Source organism: Malurus melanocephalus, unplaced genomic scaffold (genome assembly GCF_030028575.1).
Source record: "Malurus melanocephalus ecotype Western Australia unplaced genomic scaffold, MMel_1.1 scaffold_177, whole genome shotgun sequence".
Taxonomy (NCBI): Eukaryota; Metazoa; Chordata; class Aves; order Passeriformes; family Maluridae; genus Malurus; species Malurus melanocephalus.
The window spans coordinates 870,492-881,309 of record NW_026623409.1 but is presented as its reverse complement, the minus strand read 5'-3'; the positions used below and the strand labels follow the sequence as shown (position 1 = coordinate 881,309).

Sequence of the window (10,818 nt, the reverse complement as noted above, 5' to 3'; positions counted from 1 at the left end):
CTGCCTTTGGGATGGGCAGGYGGCCAAGGGTGACATGGCCATGGCTGAGCCATTCTGCCTCCCCTGGGCACCTCTTTGGGATTTACCACTGCAGGAATCTTGCAGTGCTGGTGCAGGGGCAGGAGCATTCTTTGGAATGTCAGAGGAAAGCAGGGATCMGTCCCGTTTCCAGCAGCCACGTATWTCCGTGGCATCTTTCTAGTCTCAGGGCTGTTTCTTACATTCTTGGATAATGAAGTTTGGGGTTTGTTTTTCTTTTCTTTCAAGCTCGACAAAGCCAATTTGATGCACTTTGAAAAGAAATTGAAAACAGGCTGCTCTGCTTCAAATTCTGCCAAGGTTCAAACATCCTGGGAATACAATGTCAAGGATAACCCTCCCCCACCTCACCCCCAACTACACTTAGAAAGTTTTATCTCCAAGCATCAAAGCTGTACAGCTCTCCACCGTGCCTTCAGTGCCCAGGCCGTGCTGTATTTTCCTCTGATGAGTGAGAGTATACATTATTTACTTATTGGCATCCTGGAACAAGTAGTACCTCTCTTAAGCCTTTTTATGGCTTTTGCCTGCTGGGAAAAGGACCTAATTTCAGGCAGAGACGTGCTGTGCTGTCAGTATGTCAGCCCGGCAGAGCAGAGCTGTACGTATGGTTTGCATTTCAGGCTGAATCGAAGCCATAGCTTCAACTGCAGCATTTTTTTTACAGCATGGGCTCAGAGAAATACACTTTAGAAAAGTATTTACCCAAGGCTTGTAAATACAGTATTATTTCTGCAATGTTTTATCACCTAGGTTATTATTAAATTTGTAGTATCAACTGCCAGAAATAACAGAGGCTGTGCTTGCACCTTTTTTGTTTCTTTTTTGTTGTTGATGTGGCAGGAAAACCCCGAAGGGTTCTGGGGAAGGGAGCCTGCCCCAGCCCTCACCCGGCTTCACAGCCCAGGGTTTCAAGTTCAGGGCGGGAGAGCAATGAGCTCTAACTTAYGGTTCTAAACCCGAGCTCACTGACAAGGAAGACCAAGGGGGTTTGGACAATGATGATCCCTTAACCACTTGGATAGTAAACTGTCTTGACATTAAAAACCCGGCAATTGTTGCCATCCAATTGGGGTGCTCTGTTCTCCGGCTGTGGGTTCCAAAGGATTTTTCCTGCGGTGTTTGGAAGGTTTTCCATGTGGCTCCCACATGCACTCCCCCCAGGATGCTGGGATTTTTGGCAGGCAGGCTTTTTATGCACTCGGGTTTGGTATAGGGAGCCAGAGGGTTATCATCAGCTGGATGACAAAAACAATCACCCTGAAAATCCCCTGTGCAGAAGAAAAGGGTTATGAGGGGTTTTGGTGAGAGTGGGATGGGCTGTGTCTCTCCAGAAGGGTGGAACAGGGGAGGTGCTGGGAAAACATGCCCAAGAAGGCACGGATTGGGAAAGGATTTGGCTGGATGCTGATGGGAATACTGAGATTTACAGTTAACCCTATCCTTCAGGGTTAATTCCATAGATATCACTGCTGTTAATTCAGCATACTTAGAGGCCAGAGGAACAGATTGTGAGGCACTTACAGTGATGATTCGAAAGGAGTGTGGATATCAGGATACCAGGATGAGCCTTTTGTATGCCAAAGTTATTTTACTATGGTTAAACCAGGATTTAGACAATGCACTTCCTCTAAACTCTTGCTCAGAAGGCCAGACGTGGATTGCAGGTGTTTGGGAAASAATGTGTGCCTGCACTCTGCAGAATTTACTTAAAATTTAGGGCATGAAGGTTTTGAGCAGCTGAGCTTGGGTGTTGCCTGTGTCGCTTGGTGTTGGCTGTGGTTTCACAGCAAATCATTATCCTACCAAGTGGAGGGGGCTGGGGAGGAATCACAACCAGTCCCTTGACAGAGATCCCACTGCCCCTCAGGGKGCTGGGGGGTGCTCATACCCATCCCCTCCCCAGAAAAGCACCTAAGGCAATGATTTAGCCACGTACTTTGATGCCTGGGGCAGTTATTGACTAACCCTGCTGGTGATGTAGGACAGGACATCCCTCTCTGGACAGTCTCACCCTGGACTTGTTCCTTTTCACTCTGGGAAGAGATAAAACAGAGGTCCCCTGGCAGATCCCAAAGCCCTGCAGCAGACATCCCCTGGCTCCTGGTGTAAGCCCTGTCTGAACAAAGGATTCTGCCCAGCAGGTGTATTTTGCTGCACTACCTTGTAATTCTGGGAGAGAAGCAATTAGGTGAGAGCGATAAAGCTGAATCGCTCCAAGTGCACCATCAATAGCTCTTATAAACGGCATTAAATCTGCTCAGCCCTTGAAAGGGAGGCTGAGGCCAGTGAGTCAGTGCTTCCTCTCACCCTCCTGGGCTGATGTGTCTTTGCAAGGGATGTGGCTCCTCAGCAGGGGGCTGTCTGAAGCAGTGTCCCCAAGCAGTGTCCCCAAGCTGAGTGCAGGACACCTGATGGATTTTAGGATAGCGCTGTGTCAGCTCCTAAGTTCATGCACTGGGGTGGCCTGGGGCAGCTGCTCTTGGGGCAGGAATTGTGCTGGTGGTGGGTCCCTGCAGCCAGTGAGAGCCTGTGATCCTAAAAGCCCCATGTCTGGAAATGTTTCTGCTTGCCCAGCTGTTTTCTGGAAGTCATTCTGGCTGCTGGCTCTCACCTCCCCAGCTTTTTAGCTCTTTCTTTCAAGTTTCTCCTCTTATAAACAGTCTCTTATCCCTTCTTTGGCAATATATTGTCTGGCTGTGTCTGCCATGGATATACTTGTGCTTCCAAAATAAATAATTGCAAAAAAATGTATCCACTTGACCACTGCCTTGACTTTCAAAGTGGGTTTGAGCCACTTGGAAATGCCTGTTGAAAGCAGAGAAATGGTGCCAAGGTGCTTTTGGTGGCTCCAGCCTCCTGAGGTGTGTGAGGCTGCCCAAATCCAGGTGAATGAGGTATGGGAGCAGTGTGGCCCAGGGTCTGGGTTGGATGGAGAATCTCACAGTGCTGGCCCAGCCTAAATGGGAACATCCTGTGCTTGGGGCAGCCCCAGCACCAAGTGCATGGGATTGCTTTAGGTCAAGGGAGATTTATCAATTTAGCAGTGCAGGGASACTTGCRCATTGTTTGCTTGTAGCTGCCTTTMCAGCCAATGTAATTTTTGAAGTTGCTTCCCAGTAGAAAATACAACCAAAAGAGGAGAAAAAAAAAAGCTGTTTGTATAAAGGCATAGACACCAAAAGCTGGTAGCGCATGTCTAAAGGTGGTTCCTTCATGCTGGGAATCAGAATACTTTGTGTTTCACGCATAGCACAGATCAAATCATAGACCCATGGAATGGTTTGGGTTGGAGGGAACCTTAGAGGTACCTAATTTGAACACACCTGTCACAGGCAGGTGACCAGGTTKCTCTGAGTTTCATCCAACCTGGCCTTGAACACTCCACAGCTTGTCAGAGCAACCTGTTCCAATGCCTCAGCACTCCCACAGTTGAGAATTTTTTCCTTATATCTAATCTAAACCTACACTCTTTTAGTTTAAAGTAATTTCCCTTGCCCTGTCACTCCATGGCCTTGTAAGAAATCCCTCTCCAGCTCTCTTGTAGCCCTGTTAGGTACAGGAAAAGTGTTCTAAGTTCTTCCCAGACTCTCCTCCAGGCTGAGCAACCCCAACTCTCTCAGCCTGTCTTCACAGGAGAGGAGCTGCAGCCCGCCAGGAGTTCACACCCCTTTTTTAAAACACAGGCAGGCACAGGTCCTGACTGACATTGGAGCTGCTTTTGGTGGATACAGTGATGGGCAGAGCTCCAGAGGCCGTGTCTTGGCACACACTGAGATGTCCTGCAGAGGAGGATGTGGGGATGCAGGTTATGGGTTCAGTGTGCAACCAGGATAGRATCCAGTGAGGGTGCTCAGAGTAAGGGCTGAAATAAAAGCCTCTTAGGAACTGGAAAGTGTTCACTTCCAGACAGGAATTTGCTCTGGTTTGGTTTTATTTCTTCTTTTTCCCATCTCTTGGGTCTTTAAAGTGAAACATTTGACCATGAAAAATCCATTGCCCACAAAGTCATCCTGTAGCTCAGCGCTGCAGTCATGGCAGCCTCTGTGTGAGGAGTCAKCCCTTGCTCTGATTTGCCTCTGGAGGGACTCTGGCTGATTTCTGGCACTAATCATTGCCATAACCCTCCTGCTGCAGAGCTGTGGGTTCAGCTTGTGGAATCCATCTCCCAGGGATCACACGAGCAGAGGGGCTGCTCCTCTGAAGCAAACCCTATTGAGGACACTGCAGTRACTCCAGCATCCTTCTGTCCCCGCAGGCGCAGCGACCGTGGCGCAGGATGGCAGTGAAGCCCCCGGCGGCTGTCGGGATGCTGCTGGCCCTGGCTCTGCTGGCTCTCATCCACCTGCCCCCATCCCCAGACCGCTCCCCGCTCCTGCTGCCAGCCCCGTCCCCACCAGGGTCCCCAAGGGAGGTGGCTGCCCCCCTGCCCGGAGGACAAGCCCGCAGAAGAAGGGTCCCCGTGGCCCTCACTCCCCTGCATCAGGAGCAGCCCCCCGGCCGGAGCAGGAGGCGCCGAGGGGTGGCCAGGGACGCTCCCCCGTGGCTCTCTGATGATGACCTCCAGAAGATGCGGCTGCTGGCCACGGGGCAGGTGGTCTCCAAAACCCGTGTCCCTGCCCACGGGCAAGTCCTGCGGGTGGRGCTGCGCGCCGTGGGCGATGCCCAGGGGGGCGTCTCTCCAGCCAGCCCCGAAGGGGACTGCCAGGATGGGCGCTGTGGGCTCATCAARCGCCCCGGGGACCTGTACGAGGTGCTGGCATTCCACCTGGACAGGGTGCTGGGGCTGAACCGCAGCCTGCCCGCCGTGGCCCGGCGCTTCACCAGCCCCCTCCTGCCCTACAGCTACACCGACGGTGCTCTGCGCCCCATCATCTGGTGGGCTCCCGACCTCCAGCACCTGCAGGATGCCAACAATGACCAGAACTCCTGTGCCCTGGGGTGGCTGCAGTACCAGCAGATGCTGCGGGCCCACAGACCGACGCTGGTGGCCGGGGATGATCCCTGTTCCAACATCCCACACAGCGAGTGGAGCCGCCTGGCCCTCTTTGACTTCCTTCTCCAGGTAGGGCTGGGGTGATCGGGGCCACCTGGGGTGATCAGGGCCACCTGTCCCATCATCTGTGCCACTCGTGTCCCCCTGTGCCTGCATTGTCTGACCGTGCTCTGCTTTTGCTCTCTGGGGTGACACAGGCTGTGGTTTCTTGGGATGTGGAACTTCCACATCTTGGGATGTGGTTTCTTTGGGATGTGTCAGCTAACGGGGAGCAGCAGAACATTGTGCAGAAGCGATTCGGCCRCAGTGTGATCCGTGTTTGGGATTTGCAGGGGAAGCACAGGCAGGTTCCAGACGTGGCAAGTCTGTCCTCATGTGGGTGAGCTTTCTGCTGCTCATTTCATGCAGATGATGGCAGAGGCTTGAGACAGCCCTGGAGACATCCTTAGGGCATCCCTAGGGACAGGCAGCACGCTCTGCATCAGCCCCATCACATCCAGCCTCAGGGATGTGCTGCTGGCACTGGAAACAAGGAGCCCTGCCCCTCTGGACAGCACTGCTTCCTCCTCCTCGGCATTAAAGGGTTTAATCTTCTGCATGGAAAATCATACCCTGCTGCTACGAGGGATTACAACAGCATCCCAGAGAGTTATCAGTTCTTGGAGGGCAGCTATWAGGAGGCAAAAGTGATTCCTATGGAGAAAAAGAAAGCCTGTTTAGGCACCTGGGGGTTGGAGCTTTGGTTATCAGGCAAGAGAAAACTGCCTGAAAGGGCAAGCATTAGTATACGAAAAAGAAAGAAGGGAAGAAAGAAAAAACACAAAACTACTAAAATATGTCCTCCTTATTCTTTCTCATTTTTATGGTGGCTTTTGTTTTTTTCTTTTTGTGAAGCCTGACCATTAATCTTTGTAACCTCAACTACGGCTGGCAGAGGTGGAGCAGTTCTAGAYGGCCTTGGAAATATTTTAGCTGAAACAACCAGAGAAATGAGAAGATTAACCAATCCCTTTCCCTTCCCCAGGCCAAAATGCTGCTGAGTGCAGTGAAAAGGCCAAGACTCCAGGAAAAAGTATCTAGTACTAAGGAGAGTTCCTCTTCAAGGGCTGAAGCAGGGCAATGATAAATCCAAGGGCAATCCACAGGTTCTTCTCAATAATTCTAATGGAATCCTCCCATGCAGGAAAGTCACATAAAGGTAAAGAGTCTGCAGGATATTGTAGAAGTGGGGTGGCATCTTTCAGAAATGGCTTTAGCATCTCATAGCCCTTGCTGGGGAACGAGAAGTTGCAAGATGTGAGCCCTGTTGTGCACTGGCATTGAAATGTTGGTGGTTTTCTTCAATTGCTCTTAAAATTGCACTTCTTCTGTGTTGATTTCTCTGGTTTGCCATAAGGGACCACCCCTTCTACGTGCAGGGTTTTACTGGGGGAAAATTGCCAAGCTGAGTAGAAAGGGAGCAGCTGCTGATGGCTTTGTCCTGTGCTTTAAGAAAAGCCAAAACCAAACAAACTCTGCAGCCACAGCCCTGCCCTGGGACACCCTCTTCCCAGCCAGGGGGAGAGCCAGGAAACTTTCCCTAGGGGAAGCCATCCTGGRCTGAATCATAACTGGAAAAGCCTATCAGATGCAAGGGGATGCCCCAGAATGGGCATAAGAGGGGCTGAAGGGGAGCTTCTCATAGTGTTTGAGCTTAGATGGGAGCAGGTGTGGTTCATGGATTTGTGYTCCAGCAATAACACCAAACGTGAATTGGAGCTGTTTAGACTCTGGAAAGAAAAAATTAATACCAAAAAATCCAGGGGAGGGAGGCTTGTCAGCATGTCAGGGTGCTCTGAGCATCTCCACAGCCATCTGGTCCCTCTCCTGGGGCTCCACTYGAACACCACGTCCGCCTCCTCCTCACACCTCTGCGGGTCCAGCACCAATCCACCTTGGTTTCACAGGTGCTCGTGGGCGGGTGAGTGCAGCTCTGAGCCTATTTAGTGTCTCTGTAAGTTATCTCAGGTTGTCTTCACCTTCTGTGTAGCCTGCAAAATAACATAGCAGGTGAGAGAAACCGGCGTGCTGGGCTCTCCAGTGGGCAGACCAAGGAGATGTGTGGAGGAAATGTGATATTTTGTTCTGTTTCCATGTGTTTTGTGTCAAGATGYTCAAGCACATTTAACTGGAGTGACTCCCGAAGGAAAAATACCGACCTGAGTGCTTCATTGAACCTCAGGAAACAGAGATGTTTAGGAGGCTCCCGTGTGGGACTAATCCTTCTTCTCGAAGGGTTATGAATGGAATGGCCATGGAGATCACAATTGGTGTTTCCTGCAGCATCTTGTCCAGTGCTTGGTCAGTGTTTGGGTTCAGACTGAGCTCTCTCTCAAAGCACAGCCTGCAATGGGAAACTTGTGCTAATTACCAGGGTGAAGGGAATGGGCAGCCACKGTGGGTCACTTGGCTTCTGTCTCATTGTCACCTGTGGATCCCCTCTGGCCCACATGAGACCTGCTCCAGCCCTCCCAGTGGCTCCAGGAGCCTCTCTGCACCCCGAGCCCTGCCTCTTGGGTTGGCACCAGCAACATCAAGCAAATCAGCAAGTCAGACATTTTCATAGCTCAAACAGAAAATACGTTTATTATACATTATAAATACATGTTTATATATTATATATATTTAAAGGACCATATATATTTTTATATATGGTTTTTTTTTTTTTGCAAACAGGTCTCCAGAGCTGGAGGAGGTGAGGCACGTTCCCTTTGTGGTTGTGTCAAAACAGAATGGGGAGATCTGTTGACAGCCAACRGGGTCCTGTCTGCCCCACAAACCASCCCASRGGAKRTACCAGCTGCTTTTGACAAAGCTGAGAAAGCTCTGTAAATACTGAAGCCGGGTCTGACAGAGATTTATGCCTTTTAAAAGTCCTTCATTCGTTCCTCCAAGGCTGTGGTTGAAGCACTGGAAGCTGCCGAGCAGCAGCAGGGTTTCTGCAGGGARCTGGGATGGGAAGCAGGAAGTTCCACAGCCTGGACAATATGGAGTCTTTGCAGCACCTGCARATGATTAAACACAAATGTAGCAAAAACAAGTCACTGTGGCCCAGCTCAAATGTCAGGCATGCTCTGCGTATGCACAGACCGCTTTTCCCCTTGCCGATGCTTTTCCATTCATCTTTCCATTGAGAGCTGCTCAGGTTACCATAGGGATGGATGAAAGTTTGCATATGTGACAGGAACCAGATGAAACCATCATACAGAGCACAAAGACTCAGAAAAAYAGATTCTTTTTGAGGTTTCAGACTCTAGGTTTCCTTGGGTGCTTTTGTTGGTTTTTTATTCATTCATCATTGCGTACATCTTCCCTTCTTTTCAGCTGGAAGCACAACCCTTTTGCTCTGTGCAAATACAGAATGGGGAGGTAGCAGGTACCTGAACTCCATCAGAAAAGCCTGTCACCATCACCTTTGTCATCACTCCTTTGTGCCAAAGGGCACGAAGTCAGCTTTTGCAAGTCAGCTCAGCACCTGCTGCTTCCCTTCCTCTCTCTCACCAGTGTGCGTGTCTTTTCCTTTGCACGTCTGCTGAGGATCCCTGGAAAAGCTGGATTTTCCTCTGTACAAGAACAGCTCACAATAACACCTCCCCATCCCAGGCACATTTCCCTGTTAAGGTCCCCAAATGTCTCCTGCAGGTTCACGACCGCCTGGACCGCTACTGCTGYGGGTTTCAGCCTGATCCCTCTGAGCCCTGCGTGGAGGAGATGCTCCACGAGAAGTGCCGGAACCCAGCAGAGCTGTTCCTGGTGCACATCCTGGTATGTCTTCCTGCTCCCCAAGGGCTGCTCTGGGCTAACAGGAAGCACTTGCAGGGCTGAGGTGGCAGCAAAGGGAATATAGGTGCCATGGTGATGCCGGATCCCTGGGGGGAGGTGTGGCCGGGCATGGAGGGGCCTTTGGCATCTGCTCTCCCCCAGATACTCTCGGGCTTTCTCACTGCTTTAAAAAGCAGCCTGAGCCCCTACACTGGTGACTGTCTGCACTGGGTGAACTCTGCTCCCCATCCCGCTGGCAGGTCCGGAGGAGCGCGCCGTCCCGCCTGGTGTTCATTGACAACGCGGGACGGCCACAGCATCCCGAAGAGAAGCTCAACTTCAGGCTCCTGCAGGGCATAGACAGGTGGGAATGTGCCCGTGCCGGGCGGGGCTGGGCTGGCACACACGGCATGTCCCACAGCCCTGTGCACGCTCCACTTCTTGCTGTCCCTGGCCACCCTGGTGGGACATCCCTGTGAATCAGAGCCACCTCCCACTCCGAACACGGTGGGTGGGTGGGCTCACAAAAACATCCCATCTGCCCCTACCCCAAAACTAAGTCTTTATTCTGCTCTGGGCGGCTGAAGGCAGGCTCCAAAGCCTATTTCCMCTCTTTAATTGGCAGCTGCACAAAAATAATGAATAATCAGGTATTTCAGCATTTCTTGCGTCGTTGCCCATGAGGCATTTTGGCATGCTGGAGGCCTCTTGCTTTGGAATCTTTTTGGATCCGTGTCTGATGCAGCTATCCTGCGTGCTCACCACGGGCAGAGTTCCAAGCAGGACGCTCCCCATCCTGCGTTCCTTTGGGTAGACGTGCATTTCCCCTTGAAGCATCTTTGCTCAAGCGCCCTTCCCTTGTGCTCAGCCTTCCTGGGATAACCCTTCTCTCCCTGTCTCCTCTGCAGCTTCCCGGCGGCGGCAGTGGCTATGCTGCGGTCGGGAAGGTGGCAGAGCCTGCTGCTGCAGTCCCTGCGCCTGGACCGGGAGCTGTGGCACAGCCAGGGCGGCGCCGAGGGGCTGAGCCCGCTGCTCCGGACCATCGAGCGGCGGGCGCGGATCCTGCTGCGCCACATCCGAGAGCGCAGCCTGGAGCTCTTCCAGGACTCGCCGAGCTGAGCCCAACCCCGGCTGGCTCTGGGTGCCCGCCTTGCACATCCCAGCAGCCACGGATGGACCTCCTGTCCGCGGCATGGGTGGAATGAGGTGCCTGCTGGTGCTTGGCTCTCCACAGGGTGTTGTAGGATGCTCTGGAGAGGCAGGTGGAATCACAGGGAGTAGGGAGGAGGAGGAGGAGAYGTCTCCTAAGACAACCCACAACTGCTTGAGAAAGGYAGCAATCATCAAGTCATTGCCTCAGCATGGATTTTCAAAGGAAGGGCACATCCAGGGGGATTTTTGGGTGCCTTTACACACAGACACAAATACACAGCAACTGTGAAAACTGGAGGCTTGGACTACTGAGCAGCCTACAGGGACCTGGGAAGAGTTAAAGAAACAGTGGAAGAAGTCATTGGCAGCCTTTCCATGATTTGTGCTGGGCTTTTTGATGATACCCTCACTATTTCCAAAACATCCCAGGCAGAGAAGCAGGGGGAAAGCAGAGGKGAGCTTACTAAGAGGATTAATCAAAGACAAGACACTAGAGCTGAGTTCTGCCTTTCCCCCTGCAGAAGAGGTCTGTGTGCCTGGCAGTGGGTGTAAGGCACTGCCTGAAGCTGGGACCAGGCAGGACAATGGAGCTCAGCAGCACTGGGCAGCGCTGCCCTCCTGTAACCCATGGTGCCACCCCCAGGGAGAGCCATGTGCCATGTGCCATGATCCCTGCATGTGCCATGTGTCATGTGCCATGTGCCATGTGCTGTGTGCCATGATCCCTGCATGTGCCATGTGCCGTGTGCTGCGTGCCATGATCCCTGCATGTGTCATGTGCCGTGATCCCTGCATGTGCCATGTGCCATGTGCCATGATCCCTGCATGTG

The 10,818-nt window shown here is 52.1% G+C and overlaps 1 protein-coding gene across 1 annotated transcript; it reads left to right on the top strand.

Moving 5' to 3' along the window:
• Window positions 1–4,305: 4,305 nt before the first annotated feature.
• GASK1A (golgi associated kinase 1A) lies at window positions 4,306–10,665 on the top strand. Its single transcript, XM_057372676.1, has 4 exons — window positions 4,306–5,104; window positions 8,717–8,839; window positions 9,097–9,200; window positions 9,745–10,665. Exons 1-4 carry the CDS (start codon window positions 4,319–4,321, stop codon window positions 9,953–9,955), a joined length of 1,224 nt encoding a protein of 407 aa, XP_057228659.1. The 5' UTR covers window positions 4,306–4,318; the 3' UTR covers window positions 9,956–10,665.
• The last annotated feature ends 153 nt before the right edge of the window (window positions 10,666–10,818 follow it).